General features: G+C 52.3%; 1 protein-coding gene across 4 annotated transcripts; it reads right to left on the minus strand.

Moving 5' to 3' along the window:
* Positions 1-1,208: 1,208 nt before the first annotated feature.
* Positions 1,209-22,407, minus strand: MAVS (mitochondrial antiviral signaling protein). Of its 4 annotated transcripts, none has more exons than XM_077948945.1 (7): positions 21,916-22,407; positions 14,122-14,305; positions 10,745-10,919; positions 7,335-7,507; positions 6,112-6,271; positions 3,742-4,277; positions 1,209-2,855 (listed from the first exon to the last, which is right to left on the minus strand). In XM_077948945.1, exons 2-7 carry the CDS (start codon positions 14,236-14,238, stop codon positions 2,391-2,393), a joined length of 1,626 nt encoding a protein of 541 aa, XP_077805071.1. In that variant the 5' UTR covers positions 14,239-14,305; positions 21,916-22,407; the 3' UTR covers positions 1,209-2,390.
* Between the last annotated feature and the right edge of the window lie 4,770 nt (positions 22,408-27,177).

Raw genomic sequence — 27,177 nt, forward strand, 5'->3', positions numbered from 1 at the left:
CTCCCTAGTAGCTGGGATTACAGACGCGTGCTACCACACCTGGCTAATTTTCATATTTTTAGTAGAGATGGGGTTTCACCATGTTGGGCAGGCTAGTCTTGAATTCCCAACCTCAGGCAATCCGCCCACCTCGGCCTCCCAAAGTGCTGGGATTACAGGCGTGAGCCACCGTGCTCAGCCCATGTTGCCTTTTCGAAATGCTTTTTTCAAAGCTACGCTGTGATGGTAATACACTAAAACTAGTACTTGTACATAAATTGTTAACTGACCTGCCCAGCATGGGTACATAACTGGGGTTTAGGGTGGGGGGACAGAGGGCTTTTTAAGATTGGTGGTGAGGGATGGGGAGTAGTACAGACAGCTTGGGTAGGGTCCACTCCTGGTTTCATGGTGTAGGTTGCTGGACTTGGAGCATGGGACGAAGAGATGTTCAGAGATAGAGGTCATTAGGTTGCTGAACTCTCCTAGGGCAGTGGAGTGAAAAGGATGTAGCAGCCAAGGCAGAGTGTAGATGCCTGGAGGCTGACAGCTTGGGGAGGGGCCAGAGTGAGCCCCACCCCCGATGGCTCTAGTTCTTGTCCCTTGCAGAGCTCAGAAATGGAGGTGGCTCCTGTGCCTTGTCCAGCAATGGCTGCCTGAAAATAACCCACAAGGATACCTTCAATCTACTCCAATGTGTTTCTGGTGTTATTGTAGCTAATCTCCCCACCAGTGGGTGAACTTGGGATGGGGGAACCTGGCTGCTGGGAGTGGAAACACCCTAGAGCCTCCACCCTGTACGGCTGCCCAGTGGACACACCTCTCTCCCCAGCAATTTCTCAAGGCACAAGATAAAGTAAGGGGCAAATGCAAAGATAAAGCTGTGAGGCAGGAGGGTCTGAGTCTGCCTCTAAAGGAGTAGCCAAGGCTCCTGTTTCTCTGCATTTTTTTTTTTTTTCTTGAGACAGGGTCTCACTCTGTCACCCAGGTTGGAGTGCGGTGGCACGATCCTAGCTCACTGCAGCTTCAAGCTTCTGGGCTCAAGTGATCCTCCCACCTCAGCCTCCCAAGTAGCTAAGACGACAGATGCACCAGCACACCTGGCTAATTTTTTAAACTTTTTTGTAGAGATGGGGCCCTGTTGCCCACCACGCCTGGCCCCTCAACACTTAATAGTGATAATAAGACAATTCTAACCCTTGGTAAATGCCAGGACTTATCCTAAAATCTACATCGATAAACTCCTTTAATCCTCACAACACTGGGAAATACATATATATTCTCATCCTCCTTTTACAGGTGAGAAAACTAAGGCACAGACAGATAAATCCCTTGCCCAAGGTCACAGAGCTGGTGAGAGGCAGGGCAGGATGCAGGCCTAGGCTGCCTGTGCTGCAGAGCTGCACCCTGGACCACTGTGCACTCTGCCTCTCATGCCCTCAGCTCTACTAGGTTGGGCAGGAGAGAGGTGGGAGAAGCAGTTAGTGGCTACTTGCTCTGGGCCAGGCACTTGGCAAACACCTGTAGGTTCAATCTCAGAACCACCCAGTGAAGAATGAGCCAGATACTCACTGTCCATGTGGAGAAGCAAAACCAGAAGTCTGACATCCGCCAAAGCCACACAGCCCAGGAAGTGAGGGAGCTGAAATCCAAACCTCTGCCTGAGCTCTGCCCGCCAGGTGTCTCCTCCCCAGCCCACGTAGGGAGCTGAAGAGAATGAAGACCAGAGGGGAGGGAAAGAGGAGGCTAGAGAGGAGCTCCAGAGGTCTTCCTCAGGCCTGGCACCTGCCCCTGGCTTCTCTGAGGTCCACAGGAACCTCCAGACCTTCCCAGGATTGCCCAGCAGGGGAGGGGACCCAGTGGGGCAGGAACCCAAGGCAGTTGGGCTCCTGGAGAGCAGCCACCCTGCCGCTCCTGCCTGCCTCAGTGCAACGGTCTCAGGCTGGGCTGCCAGGGTGGGAGCCAGGTCTTGTGGAGTCGCCCACACACCACACACCTGCCCTGAGGCCTTCGGGGACCAATGCAACAGGAGAAGCATTCCCGAGCACCGTGTGCTCCAGTGATCCCTCCTGATCCACCTGGGCCAACGGGGCTGAGGCCTGGAGGAGGAAGCTCCTCTGGAGGACATGGATGATAACCTGGATTGCCAGTGGGGAAGGTCTGGAGCACTGGGGGCAGCCCAGGACCCAGAAAGCCAAGGACGGGGACCCACACAGGGCACAGTGGGAACAGAGATGCTGCTCTAAGGACTTGGTTCAGCCAAAGCACGTCCTGCAGGCAGGCCTGCAGTCCCTTAGCTCCCTCTGACCCAGCCTCCACCATCCCCAAGAAAGGGACAAGGGGCTTTGGAGAGGGGCAAGTTGTACTGCAGGAATGGAGCAGATGAGTGGTGGGAAGGGCCCAGGGCTTCACTAGTGCAGGCGCCGCCGGTACATCGCCACCAGGAGTGTGACTACCAGCACCCCTGCCACAGCCGCCTGGAGCCACAGAGCCCCAGGTGAGGGCCTGTGGCATGGCCCCTCCCTCTCCTGGAACTTCTGGTCGATGTGTGGCCTGGGGCCACCCTGCGGGTCCGCAGGTGGCCCAGGGTTGCCCTCCATGAGCTGGATGCTGGGGTTCTCAGCCACGTGGATCCCAAAGGTGCCCTCGGACTTGTACTCATTCTCTTCTGGGCCACGGCAGGGCCCCATACCCAGGGAGGTGCTGGCACTGATGGCAAGATCCTCAGAGCAGCCTGAGAACTGGCTGTCTGCCTGGGATACCAGTATGCCAGGCTTACTCAGCTCCGACTCAAAGCCCCCATTCTCAGAGCTGCTGTCTAGCCAGGCTGAGCGGCCTCCAGCGGCGCCTGCAGGTGTTGGAGCTGCTGAGGTCTCCTGGGAAAGAAAGGAGAGCACTGGAAGGGACTGGGGTTGGCAGGGAGACGAGCCTAGTGGGGCGGTGCCATTCCCAGGCCAGGGCATGAAATAGCACTCCAATCCCTCAATTCCCAGTCCATAATGCCCCTAGGCCACCTTTTCTTGGAGCAGTGGGGGAAGAGGGGACCAAGGACCTGCATCAATGGTGGACTCCTCCAGGGCAGGCTTTCCCTATTCCCTGGCCTGCCTGTGAGCTCATGCCCACCTGGAAGCCCTTGGTAGGGCAGGGCCCCATCCTGCACTGACATCCTGCCTGGGCCTGAGAACTAGAGAGCAGCCACAGGGTCAGAGGCCTGGCCATGTGCCCATAGGGCCATATGGACTTGGCTCCTCCCAGCAGACAGCCACAGCTAGAGTCAGATGTGAGGCTTGGAGCAGGCAACAATGGGGGGCTGCTGGGTCATAGTGGCTGCTCAGGTGGGACTGCGTTCTGTAAAGCCTGGCCATGGAGGGGCACACCGGGCATCCTAGTGGCGAAGAGCAAGGCAAGAGGCAGATGGGCCACTGTGCTGTCCCCCTCACTGCTTCCTTATATTCTAAATGGCACTGTTCGGCTTCACTAGGAGCTACGAGCCTTAAATGAACTTATGCACCTGACCAGTGGGTGCCCCCTGTGGCTGACCCTCCTGAGATGTCCAGACTTAGGAGCTCTAATGACTGTTCCTCCTGGAGAACATGGTGTGGGGCCTACATGAGGCTGGTTCTGTATACCTGCAAGGAGAGGCCATAGAGCAGCCCAGGCTGGAGACAATGCAGACTGGAAAGGGGCCAAGGCTGGGGCCAGGTGGGCAAGCTCTCCCAGGGGAAGGGGCGTGGATCCCTGCCAGGAGGTGCAAGGACTTACCTCAGTTCTGCTGCTCCTGTCAGTGGGGACTGTGCTGGCAGACACCTTGGTGCGCACCATGCTAGCAGGCACTTTGGATGGCACCATGCCAGCACGGGTTGAGTTGATGGGCAATTTGGATGGTGCTGGATTGGTGAACACAGAAGGCACTGTACCAGGGGGCTTTGAGCTAGTTGGCAACTTGGAGGGCACTGTGCTGGCAGATGCTGGGTTGGCAGGCACTTTCGGGGCCACTGTGTTCACAGGCATCAAGGTGGTAGGCACTTTGGAGGGCAGAGAGTTGGCAGGTGCCTCTGCCCCACTGGAGCAGATGATAGGCTCAGCCTGGTCACTCTCTGCACCCTGTTCACCCTCTGCAGCCCCTGCAGAGGCCAAGCCAGGGGATGAGGAGGAGGAGGAGGAGGAGGTGCCAGTAGATACAACTGACCCTGCAGGTCCAGGCAAGCGGCTTGCCCTGGGGGTGGAACGGGCCAGGGGCTGGAAGGAGACAGATGGAGACACAGGCCCACGGGATGGTATGAGGCTGGAGGTTGCACCTGCAGGTGGCAAAACACAAGTGGAAACACAGACCCAAAGACCGTTACCTTGAGGCCTGGAGAAGGGTCCCTCTGCCCCAGGTTTCATGGTCCCTACTGTGTCTAGGCCTCCAAATCTCCTGCCCTTGAAGGAGATGCCACAGTCCCTTTAGTCACTGTTTCCTGGCCTGAAAGCCCAACAGCTGCCCTCAGTCCTTGACCTGTAGCCCCAGGTCTGTCCTGGCACACAGTGAAATGGTACCTAGGAACTTGAAGATCATTATTAATTATTCTCTCCGCTTTTTCCTCTCCCACCTAGGAAACCTCCCCTCTCCTGTGTCCACTTTTTCTACCTTGACCTTAGCCTCATGGAATCCTGAACACTTCCCCCATTGCTGTCCCTCTCCGACCACCACGAGTGGAAGCAGTCGTGGATCAGGGTGAGGGGTGGCAGGACGGCGCATGCAGAATGGCTCATACCAGCCAAGAGGGCTGGCCATCCCAGAGGCTTGGGAAGAGAGGCAACAGGGACAAAGCCACCCCTGGGAGGCTGCCTGACCTGGGTCGGGGAAGCAGGGGATAGCAGGTAGTGATGGTCTATAAAGGCAGTTGCAGCAGGACTCTCCACGGAACTCGGAATGCACATGCCAAGCCCCACAGCTGGCAAAAGTCAGGGTGATTCTGATGTACACCTCCCCCACGGCAATCTAATACCACAGAATCTCATGGGACCTGTGTCTACAAACATACTGAAACCTAAGTGCCCTCTGCCTGCATGGTCTACAGCAACTCCTGAAAGGCATCCCATGGCCAGATGACACTACAAAGCATAGACAGGTGCTTGGAGCAGTTTGGGGATGACAAAAGTACTAAGATGACGTCTCCCAGCCTTTAACTGCTCATTGTCTTGTGGCTGTCCCAGGGCACTGAGGGCTGACTGGGCACCAGCATCATGTGGAACAGTTTGGGAAGTAGGAAAGAGACATGCTAGCCTGAGAGGTCCAGATGGACAACTATATATTTCTGAGGGGGAGCACTGAGGTCTGGAGTTGGGTCCAGGCCACTGGATGATGAAGAAGTCTGGGAACTGAGAAGTTTTCATGATTCACTGGGAACTGGAGATCTCTGCGGTAAGGCAGTGCCTAAAGGCTCCCCTGCCAACAGCTGATGCAGCCCTGCACTGTCCCTTGCCCACCGCCCTCCAGGCCCTGGCTGATCCCCACAGTCCCTTTGGCAGAGGGCAGAAATGGCCCGACTTATCTCACTTACCTCCACCTAGCCTCTTTGCACTGTGCCTGTCAGTCCTCCCCTCTAGGGAGGGAGTCTATTTCCCTACTCCTTGAATCTAGGCTGGCCTTATCACTTGCTTTTGCCTACAGAATGGGGCATGGGGGACACTGTGCCAGTTTTGAGCTCTCTCTCTCTGGGAACTCTGCCCAGCTGCCATGATGGATTTGTGTGCTGGAGGATGAGAGACCACATAGAAGAGAACCAAGGTGCAAGGCCAACAGCCAGAGGCAGAACTTATGTATATATCAGTGAGTACTTGAGAGGAAATTCAGTCAAGACCAGAAGAAGTGCCCAGGTAGGTAGCCCAAATGCCTGACCCACAGGATCATATGCTAAATAAATGGCTATATTTTAAGCTACTGAAAAAAAACAAAATTGGAAAACCGTATTTGTTACACAGCAAATGCTAACTGATACACCCGCTAAGGAACTGGTTTGCTTCCTGGGTTGAACTCCCTTTATTCCCACCTTGTCTCCTGTTCAAGGAAGCCAGAGGGGCAACTCTTAATTCTCACCTTCACTTGAGAGATCAGAAGGACCCTATAATTCCAGATTCCATGCATACCTGCTGTGTGGGTACTGCCCAGTTCTGTGTCCTGCTCCTGATGCCCGCTGGAGGTCAGAGGGCTGAGGGCTGCCAGGTCAGAGGAGGGCTCCAGGGGGCCACCATCTGGACTCCTTGGGATGACTCTGGGGTTGAGTGTCTGTGGGGCTTGCTCTGAACTCTGCAAGAGGGAAAATATGATTAAGGCAGTTGCCTCTCCCAAGAGCTTTCAAAGGGCAGCTTGTGCTCTTGGGGCATCTCCTATAGGTCTCAGCCCACACCATGGAGCACAGGAGCCAAGGGAGCCCTTGTCTGGGTTCTGGTAATTCCCAGACCCTCTGTCCACAGGTGTCCTTGCATCTACCTCACAGAAAACACAGCATCGCCGGGCGCAGTGGCTTACGCCTCTAATCCCAGCACTTTGGGAGGCAAAGGTGGGCAGATCACCTGAGGTCAGGAGTTCGAGACCAGTCTGGCTGACATGGCAAAACGCCATCTCTACAAAAACTACAAAAATTAGCTGGGCATGGTGGTGGATGCCTGTAATCCCAGCTACTCCGGAGGCTGAGGCAGGAGAATGACCTGAACCCAGGAGGCAGAGGTAGCAGTGAGCCAAGATCGCTCCACTGCACTCCCGCCTGGGCGACAGAATGAGACGCTGTCTCAAAAAAGATAAAATAGGCCGGGCGCGGTGGCTCAAGCCTGTAATCCCAGCACTTTGGGAGGCCGAGGCGGGTGGATCACGAGGTCAGGAGATCGAGACCATCCTGGCTAACATGGTGAAACCCCGTCTCTACTAAAAATACAAAAAACTAGCCGGGCGTGGCGGCGGGCGCCTGTAGTCCCAGCTACTCGGGAGGCTGAGGCAGGAGAATGGCGTGAACCTGGGAGACGGAGCTTGCAGTGAGCCGAGATCGCGCCACTGCACTCCAGCCTGGGTGACACAGCGCGAGACTCCGTCTCAAAAAAAAAAAAAAAAAAAAAGATAAAATAAAATAAAATAAAAACTGTGCTCTCCCAGCTGGTTGGTGACAGAGGATTAGGGCTGCCACAGGGTAAAGACGTGGTCAGCAGTCTGGAAGCTGGTCTGGGGCAGATTGCCACTAAGGAAGCCCTGGGATTCTGAGCAGAGATTAGGCGTGAATTATAGGGGACAGGAGAGGGTTTCTGGAAGGCTCAGTGGGCAGAAGTAGGCAGATAGGAACACAAAAGCAGGTGGCTCAAGGTGTCCTGTGAGGACAGACCTCTCCTGGGGAGTCTGGCGCCTGGGTCTCCTGGACAGGCATGGGGTAACTTGGCTCCTTCTCTCTGTAGCCGTTGTAGGGGATACTGTGGGCCGCAGCAGGTGTGGGGGGCCCTGGCCCCTCAGCAGGAAGTGACGGTGGCTCCAGTGGGTCTGGGGGACGGTCCGAGGTCCCTGGAGGACAAAGATGTAGTGATATCAAGAAGGAATCTGGGCTAGGCATGGTGGCTCATGCCTGTAATCCCAGCACTTTGGGAGGCCAAGGCGGGCGGATCACAAGGTCAGGAGATCGAGACCATCCTGGCTAACATGGTGAAACCCAGTCTCTACTAAAAATACAAAATTATTAGCCAGGTGTGGTGGCGGGCACCTGCAGTCCCAGCTACTCAGGCTGAGGCAGGAGAATGGCATGAACCCGGGAGGCGGAGCTTGCAGTGAGCCCAGATCGCACCACTACACTCCAGCCTGGGCGACAGAGTGAGACTCCGACTCAAAAAAAAAAAAAAGGAATCAGGGGCTGGGCATAGTGGCTCATGCCTGTAATCCCAGGATTTGGGGAGGCCAAGGCAGGTGGATTAGGAGGTCAGGAGTTCAAGACCAGCCTGGCCAATATAGTGAAACCCCATCTCTACTAAAAATACAAAAATTAGCAAGGCATGGTGGCATGCATCTGTAATCCCAGCTACTCGGGAGGCTGAGGCAGGAGAATTGCTTGAACCTGGGAGGCGGAGGTTGCAGTGAGCTGAGATCGCACCACTGCACTCCAGCCTGGGCAACAGAGCAAGACTCCGTCTTGGGAGAAAAAAAAAAAAAACCAGATGCGGTGGCTCATGCCTGTAATCCCAGCACTTTGGGAGGTCAAGGTTGGCGGATCACCTGAGGTCGGGAGTTCGAGACCAGCCTGACCAACATGGAGAAACCCCATCTCTACTAAAAATAACAAAATTAGCCAGGCGTGGAGGCGCATGCCTGTAATCCCAGCTACTCGGGAGGCTGAGGCAGGAAAATTGCTTGAACCCAGGAGGTGAAGGTTGCCATGAGCCGAGATTGCACCATTGCACTCCAGCCTGGGCAACAAGAGCGAGACTCTATCTCAAAAGAAAAAAAAAAAAAAAAGAAAGGAATCAGGGACTACAGCGAGGCTGAGGAAGGAGAACCACTTGAACCCAGGAGGCAGAGGTTGCAGTGAGCCAAAGTCACGCCACTGCACTCCAGCCTGGGCAACTGAGCAAGACTCTGTCTCAAAAAAAAAAGAAAAAAGAAGGAATTGAGGGTTCTCCTCATGATGAAAGAGGCTTGGGTGCTCTTGGGTATACCCCCCGCCCCAGCCATAGGTCCAAAAGCTGTTCTGATGTGGGTCCACTCCTCAAGAGTGACAAGCATCACTTGGCAAGGGGGCAAGAGTGGGAGGGAGACAGCAGTTGGAGGACAAGGTAGCAAGGAAGGAGGGGGAGTGTGGAGGAGGCCTCGTAGGCCTCTAGCCACCCACACCATGTCAGCAGTCACTCTTCTCTGTCCCCAGGCATCCTGGGACCCAGTGGCTTTCTCCTCCCCATGACTGTCATTGCTCACTGACCCCTGCCCTGATGCTGCTGCCTCAGCCCCTCCCCTTTGCCACCACCCCTCATCAGGCCCTACCACAGCCATTGTATTGTATTCAGGGGGTCACTATTTTTTTCTCTTTTTTTTTTTTTTTTTGAGGCGGAGTCTCACTGTTGTCCAGGCTGGAGTACAATGACACAATCTCAGTTCACTGCAACCTCCACCTCCCCAGTTTAAGCAATTCTCCTGCCTCAGCCTCCCAAGTAGCTGGGATTACAGGCTTGCACCACCACGCCCAGCTAATTTTTTTGTATTTTTAGTAGAGATGGGGTTTCACCATATTGGCCAGGCTGGTCTCGAACTCCTGACCTTGTGATCTGCCTGCCTTGGCCTCCCAAAGTGCTGGGATTACAGGTGTGAGCCACTGCACCCAGCGAGGGGAAGAACTATTAATCTCCACACATGAAGAGTCACATTTAAAAAGAAGGAAGGAAAAACAGGAAGAGAGGAGGGGAGGAAGGGAGGGAGGGAGGGAGGAAAAGCGAGGAAGAGAAAAAGGAAAGAAAAGTAAGCATGAGAGCCAGACGCGGTGGCTCACACCTATGATCCCAGCACTCTGGGAGGCCGATCGCTTCAGCCCAGGAGTTCGAGACCAGCCTGGGCAACATAGTGAGACCTCATCTCTAAAAAAAATTTAAAAATTAGCCAGGTATAGTTGCCCATGCCTGTAGTCCCAGCTACTCTGGAGGCTGAGGTAGAAGGATCACTTGAGCCCAGGAGGTCAAGGCTGCGGTGAGCTATGATTATACCACTGCACTCCAGCCTGGGTGACAGAGCAAGACTCTGTCTCTAAAAGGGGGGAAAAAAAAAAGGAGAAAGAGAAAGAAAAGATAAACATGGATGTCCCACAGCTATAAATGTGACCAGGGTCTCGGGGGTTACCTCTAGTTTGAAATATAAATAGGGCTGGCTTGATTTTTCTTCCCAAGTCTTTTCTTTTTTTTTTTTTTTTTTGAGATGGAGTCTCGCTGTCGCCCAGGCTGGAGTGCAGTGGTGCGATCTTGGCTTACTGCAACCTCTGCCTCCCTGGTTCAAGCAATTCTCCTGCCTCAGCCTCCCGAGTAGCTGGGACAACACGCCCGGCTAATTTTTTGTATTTTTAGTAGAGACAGGGTTTCATCGTTTTAGCCAGGATGGTCTCCATCTCCTGACCTCATGACCTGCCTGCTTCAGCCTCCCAAAGTTCTGGATTACAGGCGTGACACCCCGCGCCCAGCCTCTTCCCATGTCTTGATCTCACTCAGGATCAAACTCAATCTCACCAGATCCCCTCCAAGCACTCAGAGTGGCAGGGACACTGAGAGGGACTTAAGGAATAACTGGGTAGTTGGTAGAGGGCGTTGAAGGCTCTCAAGGTAAACCAGGGGACGGGAAGAGAAGGTGGAGAGAGGGAGGATGAATGAGTAGGTGGGGGAGAAGAAATGAGGAAGGGTGGGAGGCGAACGCTACAGCCATGAAAGTTAGAGGAGACCCCATGTGCTGGGCATACAGGAAGTGCCTAGCCCAGCTCAGTACTCAACACGCATCGTCCTGCGGTATCACCCACTGCAGCCCCCCGCGGCAGATGCTGCCATGAACTTCATTTTACAGAGGAGAGGCCTGAGGCTCAGGGAAATTAAGGGACTTGGCCAAAAGGACACAGCTGGTAAGTGGCTCAGCCTGGATCTACACCCAGGTTTATCCATCGCTTCACAGTGATGAAAAAGAGGATGACAGAGAAAGGCAGGAGGTACAGGGAGAGGGGAAGGGAGAGCAGAGGCCAGGGAGCAGGCCAGGGGTCCAGGAGGAGGGCCAGGGCAGGACACTTACGAGGCTGGTAGCTCTGGTAGACACAGGCCACTTCGTCCGCGAGATCAGCTAGCTCACAGTCCCTCAGCGCCGCAATGAAGGACTCAACCCAGCCGGGCCGCCGCTGAAGGGTACTGAAGAGATGCCAGAGGGTGTCCCGGTTCCCTGAGAGTGTGCAGGTGGCCCGCAGTCGATCCTGGAAGACACAATGCCACTGTCCGGCTCAAGCCAGGCGGCCCCAGCCACTTACCCACCCAGAATGAAGCCACAGCAGGGGGGTGGGGCGCCAAGAAAGCCAGAAGAGCAAGGTGGCCACATGAAACTGAATCAGAGCCCAGGACAGGGCCAGGTATGGAGTGAGGAAGAGCAATTAGCAGCCACATCAATAAAGGCAGCTGCTGGAAACTGACAATTAAGTATGTCCTGGACTCTCCATTAAGGGCTTTGCATGTATCATCTTATTTAATGCCATTATTATCCCCACTATACTAATAAGGAAACTGAGGCTTAGCAGAAGCAAAGTACTATAGCAAAGATCCTACAACAGTGGGGCAGGAATCCAAACCCAGTTAATCTGATACAAAAGCCTTGGATTTATATGGCCCCCAGGGCAAAAAGAAAGGTTTGGATTAGGAGAGAAGGAAAAGGTAAATAGCAAAAGTATGATGAAAGGGGCAAAAGAAGGAAAGGGAGGGGGCCGACAATAAGAAACAAGGAAGCTGAGAGTGCTGGGGAGATTCTGGGCAGATGACAGTGGCTGCAGTTTTTTTTCTTTTTTCGAGACTGAGTCCCGCTCCGTCGCCCAGGCTGGAGTGCAGTGGCACGATCTCACCTTACTGCAACCTCTGCCTCCTGGGTTCAAGCTATTCTCCTGCCTCGGTCTCCCAAGTAGCTGGGATTATAGGTGCCCACCACCACACCCGGCTAATTTTTTTGTATTTTTAGTAGGGACGTGGTTTCCCCATGTTAGACAGGCTGGTCTCAAACTCCTGACCTCAGGTGATCCGCCCACCTTGGCCTCCCAAAGTGCTGGGATTACAGGCGTGAGCCACTGTGCCCAGCCCTAGAGTTTTTATGTCTATCTGAATTCCCACATTAAAAACAAGCAACCAGATAGCAGAAACAAAAACCCACAGAATCCTGCAGGAGCTAGATTTTTAGAAAAAGGAAAATAGCCAGGCGCGGTAGCTCACACCTGTAATCCCAGCACTTTGGAAGGCCAAGGATCACGAGGTCAGGAGTTCGAGACCAGCCTGACCAACATGGTGAAACCCCGTCTCTACTAAAAATACAAAAATTAGCTGGGCATGGTGGCACGTGCCTGTAATCCCAGCTACTCAGGAGGCTAAAGCAGGAGAATCGCTTGAACCCAGAAGGCAGAGGTTGCGGTAACCCGAGATGGCACCACTGCACTCCAGCCCAGAAGACAGAGCGAGACTCTATCTCAAAAAAAAAAAAAAAGGCCGGGCACGGTGGCTCAAGCCTGTAATCCCAGCACTTTGGGAGGCCGAGACGGGCGGATCACGAGGTCAGGAGATCGAGACCATCCTGGCTAACACGGTGAAACCCCGTCTCTACTAAAAAATACAAAAAAAAACTAGCCGGGCGAGGTGGCGGGCGCCTGTAGTCCCAGCTACTCGGGAGGCTGAGGCAGGAGAATGGCGTAAACCCGGGAGGCGGAGCTTACAGTGAGCTGAGATCCGGCCACTGCACTCCAGCCTGGGCCACAGAGCGAGACTCCGTCTCAAAAAAAAAACAAAAACAAAAACAGAAACAAAACAAAACAAAACAAAATATTGTACCACTGCACTCCAGCCTGAGTGACAAGAGCAAGACTCGGTCTCAAAAATAAAAATAAAGACCAGCCTGGCCAACATGGTGAAACTGTCTCTACTAAAAATACAAAACTAGCTGGGCGTGGTGGCTTATGCCTGTAATCCCAGCACTTTGGGAGGCCAGGCGGGCGGATCATGAGGTCAGGAGATCGAGACCATCCTGGCTAACACGGTGAAACCCAGTCTCTACTAAAAGTACAAAAAATTAGTCGGGCATGGTGGCAGGCGCCTGTAGTCCCAGCTACTCGGGAGGCTGAGGCAGGAGAATGTTGTGAACCCGGGAGGCAGAGCTCGCAGTGAGCCGAGACTGCGCCACTGCACTCTAGCCTGGAACAGAGTGAGACTCCGTCTCAAAAAAAAAAAAAAAAAATACAAAACTAGCCAGGTGTGGTGCCATGCGCCTGTAACCCCAGCTACTCAGGAGGCTGAGGCGCGAGAATCACTTGAACCCGGGAGGCGGAGGTTGCAGTGAACTGAGATCACACCACTGCACTCCAACCTGGGCAACTGAGTGAGACTCTGTCTCAAAAAAAATTTTTTTAAAGAAAATAAAACCCACAGAAAATATTTACTACAAAACAAGATATCCCTATAAACCCCAAAATACAAGAGGGAGGGGCAAACCCCAAACAGACCTGCATACTAACACGATCTGTGTGGGAGGACACCAGAGACAGCAATGGGGCTCCTGAGAAATCTGAGGACAGGAGGCCCCAAAAGAGCCAACAGGTACCCTCTGGAGCACAGGGGTCCAATCTGAGAATAGCAGCTACAACGGGGAGGGGTTGTGCCCGTTTCACCAGCTAGTGAGTGCCAGGGGCCTGCAGCAAGTTCTGTTGGGGCTAGAGCGACCTGGCTCCTGCCTGCTCTCAAACCTGAGTCCCAGCGCTGTGCCTGGACAGGGCCCCATGACAAGGAGAATGGAGTCAAAACTGAGCAGGACAAGGAAGGGCAAGAGAGATGAAGGAAATAGGAGGTTCCAAAAAAAGTGGGCAAGTGGACCAGAGCCAGGAAATCTCAGAGAGCCAGTGCCATGTTTTTGAGCAGTGTACAAAAACAACACAACGGGAAGTTCGGCGAAGTCAGCAATGCCACCCCGAGCCACACTTCATCCAAAAGTTAGAAAAGCAGCAACGGCGCTCACGCCTGTAATCCCAGCACTTTCGGAGGCTGAGGCAGGTGGATCACGAGGTCAAGAGATCGAGACCATCCTGGCCAACATGGGGAAACCCCGTCTCTATTAAAAACACAAAAATTAGCTGGGCGTGGTGGCACACACCTGTAATCCCAGCTACTCGGGAAGCTGAGGCAGGAGAATCACTTGAACCTGGGAGGCGGAGGTTGCAGTGAGCCAAGATCATGCCACTGCACTCCAGCCTGGCGACAGAGTGAGGCTCTGTCTCAAAAAAAAATGAAAAGCAGCAAGGACAAGGAGCAAGACACAGCAAGAGGCAGAAGGAAGGAGCCAGCCCTGGCTTGGGTGAGGAACTAGGATAGGGCTGAGCTTTGAATTCCACAGTCCTGCCCCCAGGCCAGTATCCGGTTGTCACTTCCCTTGCTCACCTGGTCTCTTGCTGTGAGGCAGGGCAGGTAAGGCAGAATCTCTACAACATCCACATTGCAAAAATTGCTGAAATTGCGGCAGATATACTTATAGGTCTTGTCTTCAGCAAACGGCATTGCTGCTCAGATTCTAGAGAGAGGGCTCTGGCCCCGTGAAGGGTGGATGGACTGAGAGGAAACGAGACTGGAAGAAAACAGAATCACACATGACAACAGGGTTGGGAGTGGGGCTGGACAAAAGGCAATTCTTTCTCAACTTTTTGGAATTTTTGTTTTCTTTCATCTTGAATTTCTTCTTCTTTTTCTTCTTTTTTTTTTTTTTTTTTTTTTGAGACTGAGTCTCACTCTGTCACCCAGGCTGGAGTGCAGTGGCGCGATGTTGGCTCACTGCAACCTCTGCCTCCTGGGTTCAATTGACTCTTACCTCAGCCTCCTTCCCCAGTAGCTGGGATTACAGGTGCCCACCACCATGCCCAGCTAATATTTGTATTTTTAGTAGAGATGGGGTTTCACCATGTTGGCAGGCTGGTCACGGACTCCTGACCTCAAGTGATCCACCCGCCTCAGCCTCCCAAGTTTGGAGATTACAGGCGTGAGCCACCACACCTGGCTTTTTTTTCTTTTTCTTTTTCTTTTTTAAGAGACGGGGTCTCAGGCTGGGCACAATGGTTCATGCCTATAATCCCAGCACTTTGGGAGGCCAAGTTGGGGGATTACCTGAGGTTGGGAGTTGGAGACCAGCCTGACCAACATGGAGAAACCCCGTCTCTACTAAAAATACAACAACAACAACAAATTAGCTGGGCATGGTGGTGCATGCCTGTAGTCCCAGCTACTCGGGAGGTTGAGGCAGGAGAATTGCTTGAACCTGGGAGGCAGAGGTTGAGGTGAGCCGAGACCATGCCATTGCACTCCAGCCTGGGCAACAAGAGCGAAACTCCATCTCAAAAACAAACCAACCAACCAAAAAAGAGATGGGGTCTCACTCTGTCACCCAGGTTGGGTGCAGTGGTGCAATCATACTTCACTGCAGCCTCAAATTTCTGGGCTCAAGCAATCCTCCTGCCTCAGCGTCCCAGGTAGCTGGAACTACAAACTTGCGCCACTATGCCCAGCTAATTTTTATATTATTTCTAGAGACAGGGTCTCATGATGTTGCCCAGGCCTCAAGCGATCCTCCTGCCTCAGCCTGTCAAGTAGGTCAGATTACAAGTGCCAGCCAATGTGCCCAGCCATCTTTAATTTATTTTTTTGAGACGGAGTCTTGCACTGTTGCCCAGGCTGGAGTGCAGTGGTGCAATCTCGGCTCACTGCAAGCTCAGCCTCCCGGGTTCACGCCATTCTCCTGCCTCAGCCTCCCCAGGAGCTGGGACTACACGCGCTTGCCAACATGCCCAGCTAATTTTTTTTTTTTTTTTTTTTTTTGAGACGGAGTCTTGCTCTGTCACCCAGGCTGGAGTGCAGAGGCGCGGTGTCGGCTTACTGCAAGCTCCGCCTCCCGGGTTCACTCCATTCTCCCGTCTCAGCCTCCCCAGTAGCTGGGACTACAGGCACCCGCCACTACGCCCGGCTAATTTTTTTATATTTTTAGTAGAGACGGGGTTTCACCTGTGTAGCCAGGATGGTCTCGATCTCCTGACCTCGTGATCCACCCACCTCGGCCTCCCAAAGTGCTGGGATTACAGGCGTGAGCCACCGCGCCCGGCCACGCCCAGCTAATTTTTTTGTATTTTTATTGGAGACGGGGTTTCACCGTTTTAGCCAGGATGGTCTCGATCTCCTGACCTCATGATCCGCCCACCTCGACCTCCCAAAATGCTGGGATTACAGGCGTAAGCCACTGCGCCCAGCCGCCATCTTTAATTTCTTTAAACATCCTATTTTATTACTGCCTGGGTCTCTCCAAAATTCCTGCAGAAGCCGGGCGCGGTGGCTCACGCCTGTAACCCCAAGACTTTGGGAGGCCGAAGCGGGTGGATTACGAGGTCAGGAGTTTAATTCCAACCTGGCCAAGATGGTGAAACGCCGTCTCTACTAAAAATACAAAAAAATTAGCCGGGCATGGTGGCGGGTGCCTGCAATCCCAGCTATTGAGGAGGCTGAGGCAGAGAATTGCTTGAACCCAAGAGGTGGAGGTTGCAGTGAGCCAAGATCATGCCACTACACTCCAGCCTGGGTCACAGAGTGAGACTCCATCTCAAAAAAAAATTCCTGCAGAATTTGCTAAAAATGAATTGATGACCACCAGCTACTCAAGAAGCTAGGGCAGGAGGATCGCTTGAGTCCAGGTGTTCAAGGCCAGCCTGGGCAACACAGCGAGACCCTGTCTCTAAAAAAATAAAAATAAAAATAATTGATGACCAAAAAGAATCAGATCCAGAATACCTAGGGCTCATTTCTTCCCTGCAGGGTGGTCAGCACTGGGGAGGTCTGCATGTACCCCTAGCACATGTGGTGGAGGATCTGTATGTGACCCTAGTTTCTGTGCCTATAAATGTCCTGACTCTAAGGCCCTCAAGCTGATAGCAAGAGGGCTATACCTAAACGTGCTGCTGCTTTGGGACACACTGAAAAAATAAAAAGCGAACCCCAAGATGATAATACTAGGATCATCCTACTTTGAAGAAGAAATTGAGGTACGCTTGCTAGTTAGTAGAAGAGGAAAGAACTGAGATCTTCAGGTCAGCTTCTTTCCATGACGTGGCTGCAGGCCCACCATTAAAGCCTGCTACACATACATTCTGTTTTTTCTTTTTTGAGACAGAGTTCCACTCTTGTTGCCAAGGCTGGTGTACAATGGCTCAATCTCGGCTCACAGCAACCTCCACCTTCCGGGTTCAAGCGATTCTCCTGCCTCGGCCTCCTGAGTAGCTGGAATTACAGGCATGCACCACCACACCTGGTTAATTTTGTGTTTTTAGTAGAGACAGGGTTTCTCCATGTTGGTCACGCTAATCTTAAACTCCTGACCTCAGATGATCTGCCTGCTTTGGCCTCCCAAAGTGCTGGGATTACAGGCATGAGCCACCATGCCCGGCCCACATACATTCTTAAGATAGGAGACTAAGTTCCATGCCTTGAACTCACTGTGTGTCCTGGGCAAGTTAACAGTTTCCAGACTTCCTCACCCTTAAAATGGCTCAGATACCTTGTTTTGACAATACAGTAATTCAGCCTTATAAGCTTTCTTTTTTTTTTTTTTTTTTTTTTTTTGAGATAGAGTCTCCCTGTCACCCAGGCTGGAGTGCAGTGGTGTGATCTCAGCTCACTGCAGCCTCCATCGCCCATTTTCAAGCAATTCTCCTGCCTCAGCCTCCAGAGTAGCTGGGATTACACGCACCCACGATCATGCCTGGCTAATTTGTTTGTTTGTTTGTTTGTTGTTGTTGTTTTTGAGACAGAGTCTCGCTCTGTTGCCCAGGCTGGAGTGCAGTGGCATAATCTCAGCTCACTGCAACCTCTGCTTCTCGGGTTCAAGCAATTCTCCTACCTCAGCCTCCCGAGTAGCTGGGATTATGGGTACACGCCACCATGCCTGGATAATTTTTATATTTTTAGTAGAGATGGGGTTTTGTATGTTTTAATGTTGGCCAGGCCAGTCCTGAATTCCTGACCTCAGGTGATCTGCCCGCCTTGGTCTCCCAAGGTGCTAGGATTACAGGCGCAAGCCAACGCGCCTGGCCAATTTTTGTATTTTTTAATAGAGACAGGGTTTCACCAACGTTGGCCAGGCTGGTCTCAAACTCCTGACCTCAAGTGATCCTCTTGCCTTGGCCTCCCACATTGCTGAGCCACTGTGGAAGCTTAATTTTTTTTTCTTTTTTTTTTTTTTTTTTTTTGAGATGGAGTTTCACTCTTGTTTCCCAGGCTGGAGTGCAATGGTGCGATCTCAGCTCACTGCAACCTCCGCCTCCCGGGTTCAAGTGGTTCTCCTGCCTCAGCCTCCCGAGTAGCTAGGATTACAGGCATGCGCCATCATACCCAGCTAATTTTGTATTTTTAGTAGAGACAGGGTTTCACCATGTTGTTCAGGCTGGTCTCAAACTCCCCACCTCAGGTGATCCGCTCACCTCGGCCTCCCAAAGTGCTGAGATTACAGGCGTGAGCCACCGCGCCTAGCAGCTTAAAAATTTTTAAGTGCCTCAAATATAAGCAATTGCTGCCAGTTGTTTATGTAGGAGTTACCACAATTTGCAATTATAGATGTATTTGCTTGTTACTTTTTTGCCTCCCCCATCAGGGAGTGTTGCAGGGAATAAAAGAGACAAGGTCTATGCCACATCCAATTTATATTCTAATAGGTTGGGACAAATAACAGATCAGTAAATCAACACCCAAATAAGAATTCCAGATAGCAATAAAGGTTCTAAAGAAAATAAAGCAGGTGATGAGACAGAGCCCCTGGAGACAGGCATGCTACTTGAACTAGGGGGTCAAAGAAGCCTTTTTGAACTAGCATTCAGAACACAGTTGAGCCGTTCTCAGGCTCTGAGAAGATTGGTGCTTTAGGCAAAGGGTATGGTAAATGCAAAAATCCTAAAATGGGAATGAGCTTGGCATGTTTGAAGAACAGAAAGCAGGTCAGTGTGGTCTAGGTTAAGAAAGCTAGGGATGGCTGGGTGCAGTGGCTCACGCCTGTAATCTCAGCACTTTGCGAGGCCTAGGTGGGTGGATCACCTGAGCTCAGGAGTTCGAGACCAGCCTTGCCAACATGGTGAAACCCTTTCTTTACTAAAAATACAAAAATTGGCTGGGCGCAGTGGCTCACGCCTGTAATCCCAGCACTTTGGGAGGCCGAGGCGGGCAGATCACGAGGTCAGGAGATCGAGACCATCCTGGCTAACACGGTGAAACCCCATCTCTACTAAAAACTTCAAAAAATTAGCCAGGTGCGGTGGTGGGCGCCTGTAGTCCCAGCTACTCGGGAGGCTGAGGCAGGAGAATGGTGTGAACCCAGGAGGTGGAACTTGCAGTGAGCTGAGATCACGCCACTGCACTCCAGCCCCGGGACAGAGCGAGACTCCGTCTCAAAAAATAAATAAATAAATAAATAAAAATAAAAATAAAAAAAAATAAAATAAAAATACAAAAATTAGCATAGTGGTGGGTGCCTGTAATCCCAGCTACTCAGGAGGCTGAGGCAGGAGAACTGCTTGAACCCAGGAGGCAGAGGTTGCAGTGAGCCGAAATCGTGCCCATTGCACTCCAGCCTGGGTGACAAGAGCAAAACTCCATCAAAAAAAAAAAGCAAGCAAGCAAGCTAGGGAAAGGGGCAGAGATTGTCAAGGTCAAGGAGGTGGCAGGGGCCACTCATGTAGAGTGCTATAAGAAAGGACTCTGGGTTTTAGTTGGTGTGAAACAGGGAACCACTGGAAGGTTCTGGCAGGGAAAGAAGAGGATCTGATTTGCGTTAAAGACTTCTCTGGTGGTTGTGAGGACTTTGGAGGGGCCAGGATGAAAACTGGGAGACCAGTCAGGAGGCCACAGCCCAGGAGACAGGATGATTATGGTCAGGATGGGAACCACAGAGATGGAAGGAGGCAGCCAGATTCCTGGTGTTTTGAGGGTGTAGGAGATAAGGGAGAGAAAAGAAGGATGACTCCTTGGGCACTGGATGGATGGAAGGTGCCCTTTTACCAAGCCAAAGAAGCCAGGGGAGGAGCAGTGGCTCAGAAGGAACTCCAGAACTCAGGTCTGAACAAGTGAAGCTTGAGATGCTATTGGATTCCAAGTGGGTTGTCAGGGAGGGAAGGAGACAGGAGAGGACCAAATGGGCATCAGGCAGGCATGAAACCTCTCTCAGGAGGCAGTGCTGCAAGCAGACAGCATCTAAAAGCTGCTGGGCCACCAGACCCTCCTCACAGGGGAAACAGTCTTGTCACTGGCCTCAGAACCTCACATGCACGACTTGCTTTGCCAACCACCAGGCGCTGCTGCATTCCTCCTGGGGCAAGTACTAATGACAGGTCGGGAGAGTCAGGAAGGTGAGGTGGGGGTCCTCTGAGCCTTCAAGAAATAAGCAAAGAACAACTCTGTGGGAGTTAACAGACTCCTTTCTCGGCCAGGCATGGTGGCTCATGCCTGCAATTCCAGCATTTTGGGAGGCCAAGGCGGGCAGATCACTTGAGGTCAGGAGTTTGAGACCAGCCTGGCCAACATGGTGAAACCCAGTCTCTACTAAAAATGCAAAAATTAGCCAGGCATGGTATCAGACACCTGTAATCCCTGCTACTTGGGAAGCTAAGGCATGAGAATCTCTAAACCCAGGAGGCGGAGGTTGCAGTGAGCCCAGATTGGGCCGCTGCGCTCCAGCCTGGGCAAGAGAGTGAGACTCCATTTCAAAAAAAAAAAAAAAAAAGACTCCTTTCTCCTTCCTTTCTCATGGCATCAGCCAGGTACCAGGAGGCAGTCAGATGAAGCACTCTTCTGCATTCCAGCCTAAGCCACAGATGGAGGAGAAGGGACGATGTGGCCCAACCAAAAGGAAAGGAAGCCCACATTTGTTCACATTTATGGAGGGCGCACTGCAGACAGGCACATCCTAAGGTTCTTTCAGTTAAACCTTCCCCAATCCCGTGACAGGGAAAGTGATGCCAAGGTGCACAGCTGGCCAAAGGCTAGCACAGGATTTGAACCCAGAAACTGCTGCCTCACTGTAGCCAGTCATAAACCTTGCAGGGCACAGAGACCCCTGCAGCAAGAGAGACCCACACAGTCACCTGCCTTCAAGCCCAAAGAGGACCCAAGGTCACTTGGTGGAGGGGAGGCTGAGGGTGCACTTGGGAGGAAGCAACATTTAGTACAAACATTAACCCTGCCCTCACATGGCTGCCACAGGCCCCAGGTCGCTGGCTGTCCTCCTAGATATTTTTGAGGCTTCACGGCTTCCATACAGAGAATGCCTTTTTCGTGTTTTTGGTTTGTTTCATTGTTTTCCTGGCACCTCCTTCCCATCTGAGAAGGAAGGAGGTGACAGAGTGTTCCCGATGCAGCAAAGTTTCCGACCTGATTGTCCAGAGGCTCTGAGTGCATCCCGGAAATAAATACCCACCCCCACCAAAGGCACAGGCCTCACAGCCTCGGATCGGATTCCTGGGCGAGACCCAGGTCCGCTGAGGGCGGGGAGGCTGTTCTGAGCTGGTGTCGCCGCCAAGAACTGTCCAGACCCAGGGGAGGGCAGCAGCACTCGACCTCAAGGCGCAACTAGTCGAGGCTCCGCCCCAACTTAGCGTCACCCTGGGCCCGCGGGCGGCAGGAAGAGGTCAGCGGCCGCTGCCCGTCCCCTTCTAGCCCTACTTTTCCCCTAGCCGGAGCAGACGCCCAGCGCCACCCACCCCCTTTTCCCTGGATGCTGGATGCGGCGCCTGGAGCCCTCAATGTTCCCGAACCCCGTGCGCCACAGGGCCGACTCTTCCGGAGCCCCGCGCGCCCTGTCCCCTCCTGGGCCCCCGCGGCCCCAGACCCAGGGCGTCCCGGCGGACTCGGTACTGCCGCTGCAGCCACCTTCCCTAAAGGCGTCCGTGCGTGCTGAGCCGAGAGGACCCATCGCCCGGGCAGCGATCTTACCTCGAGTAGCCCCGACCCTGAGACCTGGCGACCGCCGCCCGGGGCCCAAGACCCCTCCCTCGGCGAGGGGGCGGGGCGGGCAGGGCGCGCGGCTATTGGTCACGTGGAGGGGCAGGGCTACTCGGCCGCGCGTGGTTGGCTGGCGGCGCAGGCCGCGGCGCGGCGGGGGCGGGCACTGGGCCTTGGTTTGCTGGTCGAGAAGCGCTAGGCTGGGCACCGAGAACCGACCTGATTTTCTGCTGAGGGCGCGTAGTCTCGAGCAACTTCCAGGGGAAGTCCAGTGTCCGGCCAGAAACCAGGCAGGCGGCCGGCCTCGAAGTCCTCAGGGGGCTGAGAATTCCATCCCCACGCTTCCCAAGTGAAACAGCCCCTCCTTCCGCCGGTAGTTTTGATGGGTGAGGGTCTTCGTGTCTTTCTCTCCTGCATCCCCATGGCCAGGCATACAGTTAGTGCCCAATAAACGTTGGGTGACGCTGAAGTCACAGGGGCAAGGATGCATAGCCTAGAGACGCGCATGCTGGGCCTGTGGGAGTGGGAGCGGGCGGGGGACTGCCGGGCAGGCAGTTGCAAGGCAGGGACGCCGAGGTTGGCTGGCTGGCAGGCTGGGTATGGGTTGGGTCCTGCGTGGGAGAGGCCTCTTACGCCCAAGGGCCTGGGACAGGTACCTCCCGCAGTTCCTGCCATCTGTCTCGCCCTTCCTCTTCTGGGGCAGAGGCCAACACTTATTGAGCACTTACTGCCTTCCAGGCACAGGGCCTTCTATTTTTTTTTTTTTTTTTTTTTTGAGACAGAGTCTCCCTCTGTCGCCACCACGCCCGGCCTCAAGTGAGATTTTATTACTGTACTTTATATCCCTGTGAATATTTCACAACCTTCAGCATTTACAAAGTATGCTTAATCACACCTGAACTGTAATAAAACCAGCTCTGCCTAGTTTAGCCAAGAGGGCATAAATGTGGATTAGTTCAAGAATCAAGCCTGCCTGCTCCCCACCGGGCTCTAGCAGCTTCATATCTAATACTTCCCCCCTCCCCACCCTCGAGACGGGGTCTCTTTCTGTCTCCCAGGCGGGAGTGCAGTGGCGCGATCTCAGCTCACTGCAAGCTCCGCCTGCCGGGTTCTCCTGCCTCAGCACCCCCCCCTCAATAGCTGGGACTACAGGCGCCCACCACCACGCCCGGCTACTTTTTTTGTATTTTTAGTAGAGACAGGGTTTCACCGTGTTAGCTAGGATGGTCTTGATCTGCTGACCTCGTGATCCGCCCGTCTCGGCCTCCCAAAGTGGTGGGATTACTACAGGCTTGAGCCACCACGCCCGGCCAATATCTAATTCTTTTGGGAAGAACATTGAAAGTGTGGGTGCGGGCTTCCAAATGCAGCTATCACTCCTGTCTTTGCTGGACCTCAAAGAGCATTAAAACAATCCCACTGCCTGACTAGGTGGTTCCCTGCCACCTGTCAACAGTTTTTATAAAAATTTAGACAAAGAAGAACACAACATGCTTCTAGTATTCTGATCAAAAGCTCATGATCTAAAACTAATCATAGGGAAACAGTAAGCAAACCCAAAACGAGGGACATTTAACAGCTGTCCTGTCCAATACAGCAGCTACTAGCCACATGTAGCTATTTTAATTAAAATTAAATAATACTTAGAAGCCAGTTCCTGAGACCCAGGAGCCACATTTCTTTTTTTTTTTCTTTTGAGACAGAATCTCACTTTTTCACCCAGGCTAGAGTGCAGTGGCCCAATCTCAGCTCACTGCAACCTCTGCCTCCCGGGTTCAGGTGATTCTCCAACCTCAGCCTCCCGAGTAGCTGGGACTTGACAGGCGCCTGTTACCACGCCCGGCCAATTTTTGTATTTTTAGTAGAGACGGGGTTTCACCATATCAGCCAGGCTGGTCTCGAACTCCTGACCTCATGATCAGGCTGCCTCGGCCTCCAAAAGTGCTGGGATTACGGGCATGAGCCACTGGCCCTGGCCCCACGAGCCACATTTCAAATGCTACTTTCATGTAGCTAATGGCTTCATACTGGGTGGCACAGAGCATTTCTATTTTTTTGTTTGTTTTGTTTTGGGACAGAGTTTCGCTGTTGTTGCTGAGGCTGGAGTACAACGGCGTGATCTCGGCTCACGGCAACCTCCACCTCCCAGGTTCAAGCAATTCTCCTGCCTCAGCCTCCCGAGTAGCTGGGATTATAGGCATGCGCCACCATGCCCAGCTAATTTTGTGTTTTTAGTAGAGATGGGGTTTCTCCATGTTGGCCAGGTTGGTCTTGAACTTCCGACCTCAGGTGATCTGCCCGCCTCGGCCTCCCAAAGTTCTGGGATTACAAGCGTGAGCTATAGCACCAGGCCCAAACAGAGTATTTCTATCATTGCTGAAAGTTCTATTGGATAACACTGCTCTGCAGAATAACTCTTCAAAAATTTCAAGGTCAGGAAAGACAAGGAGACTGAGGGACTGCTCCAGAGAAAACGACTTTGGTAGTGACATGACAACTGAATGCAGTATGGGAATCTGGGCTGGATCCTGAAACAGAAAAAGGACATCAGGTGAAATCCAAATAAGGCTTTCGGATCAGTTAACAATTCTCTGGCGGGGTGTGGTGGCTCATGCCTGTAATCCCAGCACTTTGGGACGCCGAGATGGGTGGATCACCTGAGGTCAGGAGTTCGAAACCAGCCTGGCCAACATGGTGAAACCCTGTCTCTACTAAAAATACAAAAATCAGCCAGGCATGGTGGCTGCTGGGATTGGGTGCCTGCAATCCCAGCTACTCAGGAGTCTGAGGCAGGAGAATTGCTTGAACCGGGAGGCAGAGGTGGCAGTGAGCCGAGATCACGCCATTGCACTCCAACTTGGGCAACTAGAGTAAAACACCGTTTAAAAAAAAAAAAAAAGGCTGGGCGCGGTGGCTCAAGCCTGTAATCCCAGCACTTTGGGAGGCCAAGACAGGCGGATCACGAGGTCAGGAGATCGAGACCATCCTGGCTAACACGATGAAACCCCGTCTCTACTAAAAAATACAAAAAACTACCCAGGCGTGGTGGCAGGTGTCTGTAGTCCCAGCTACTCGGGAGGCTGAGGCAGAAGAATGGCGTAAACCCGGGAGGCGGAGCTTGCAGTGAGCTGAGATCTGGCCACTGCACTCCAGCCTGGGCGACAGAGAGAGACTCCGTCTCAAAAAATAATAATCTGTCAGTTTTAGGATCATTGGGGGGTTATGTAAGATGTAAATGTTTGCATTATTTTTGCAACTATGTTGTAAATCTGAAATTACTTAAAAAATATAAAGTAAAATAAATCATCTTTTGACCCTATCTGGCTATTTACATTATCTTTTATTGCATTCCACCCTATTTCATGGGTGTAATTCATTGATCACTGTCCATTTATTAGGAGAAGAGCAAGTCCAGAGAGCGATCTATGCCCTAGGCTGCCCCCCAGTGAGGGCCTTGGAGCTGCCTCCCTGCCCAGTAAAGCTCAGCACAGATGGGCCCGTCTCCAGGCCTCCAAGGGAGGCTGTGACCCACACATGATGACTCAGCAACCACCAGCTCATGTTTCCCCCTAGAGAGCAGAGGTCAGGCCCAAAGATAGTGCCAGAGGGCCCCAAAAACGGCCACCTTCTCTGGTCTGAGTCCTTAAGGGAGCTAAGACTGAAAAACATAATCCCCTCCTTTATGACTTCATTTTGAATAATATTTTAAAGTTATTCTTTATTTATTTATTTTTAAAATAAAAGAGACAGGGTCTTACTACATTGCTCAGGTTGGTCTTGAACTCCTGGGCTCAAGCAATCCTTCCGTCTAAGTCTCCCAAGTAGCTAAGACCACAGGCACACTCCACTAAACTTAAACAGCTGGCCGGGCGCGGTGGCTCAAGCCTGTAATCTCAGCACTTTGGGAGGCCGAGACGGGCGGATCACGAGGCCAGGAGATCGAGACCATCCTGGCTAACACGGTGAAACCCCGTCTCTACTAAAAAATACAAAAAACTAGCCGGGCGCGGTGGCGGGCGCCTGTAGTCCCAACTACTCGGGAGGCTGAGGCAGGAGAATGGCGTGAACCTGGGAGGCGGAGCTTGCAGTGAGCTGAGATCCGGCCACTGCACTCCAGCCTGGGCGGCAGAGCGAGACTCCGTCTCAAAAAATAAAAAAATAAAAAATAAATAAAAAAATAAACTTAAACAGCTGTTCTTTACACTATTTTAATTTTTTCATTCTGTCAATTTACCAAAAAAATATACTTTTTCCAGCTAATATGGGGAAAACAGAAATATTTGATGAAGAAAACCAAAATCATATTCATAATGCCACCATCTACAAAAATTAGCCAGTCATGGTGGCACACATCTGTAATCTCAGCTACTCAGGAGGCTGAGGCAGGAAAATTGCCTGAACCCAGGAGACGGAGGTTACAGTGAGCCAAGATCATGCCACTGCACTCCAGCCTGGGGGACAGAGTGAGACTCCATCTCAAAAAAAAAAACAAAAAACAAACAAAAAAAAACACATAATGCCACCATCCAGGGGTGACTGCTGCTGACGTTCCAGTGTCTTTTCTAGTATATTTTTTTTCCTACAATACACAGTCTCCAAGACCTCTGACCTCATGGGATTATCCTTGCCTTGACCAGCCATGTAAGATGGTTCCAGCCATGATGTGGGACAAAATAGGGTCTGGCATGAGACTGCCTTACCTCTCAGGGGTCTCAGGAGGAGGGGGCTTGGCTCACTTCGGCTCCTGGGTCAGTCCCTGCTACAGCCAGCTCCTCCTCTGGGACTGTGGATGACATAGCCCTCTCATCAGACCTCAGGACACTGTGTGGCTGATCGCCTGCCACTGACACAATACAGTGTGCATAATCACACCTCAACTGTAATAAAACCAATTCTGCCTAGTTGAGCCAAGAGGGCATAAATGTTGATTAATTCAAGAATCAATCCTGCCTACTCCCCTCTGGGCTCTAGCAGCTTCATATCGAATTATTTCAAGAAGAACAATTAAAAGTGCGGGAGCCATAAGATTAGGCACGCTTAATTGTATTGCTGCTTGGCAAGGACATGCCTTGAGAGTTAGATATCAGAGTTCCTAAAATTCACAGGCCTCTCCCAACACTGGAGATTTCTCCCTAGTCATGTCCTTCCATGCTCCCAGCTTCTTGCCACATTGCTGGTGCCCTGCTTGCTCTCAGTCCCTCTTCCTGTCTCTCGTCCTAGGGCTCCTCTCCCAAAATCAGGTATTCAGTGCAGGAAACAGATGTCACCCTAGGTATTTCATGCATGGAAGGGTTTTGTTTCTTGAAGCATAATTTACATTTGGTGAAATATATCAAGCTTAAGTGTATGACTTGATTCTTTTTTTATTTTTTTATTTTTTGAGACAGAGTCTCACTCTATCGCCAGGCTGGAGTACACTGGTGCGATCTCAGCTCACTGCAGCCTCCAACTCCCTGGTTCAAGCAATTCTCCTGCCTCAAC

This window comes from Macaca mulatta, chromosome 10 (assembly GCF_049350105.2).
Source record: "Macaca mulatta isolate MMU2019108-1 chromosome 10, T2T-MMU8v2.0, whole genome shotgun sequence".
Taxonomy (NCBI): Eukaryota; Metazoa; Chordata; class Mammalia; order Primates; family Cercopithecidae; genus Macaca; species Macaca mulatta.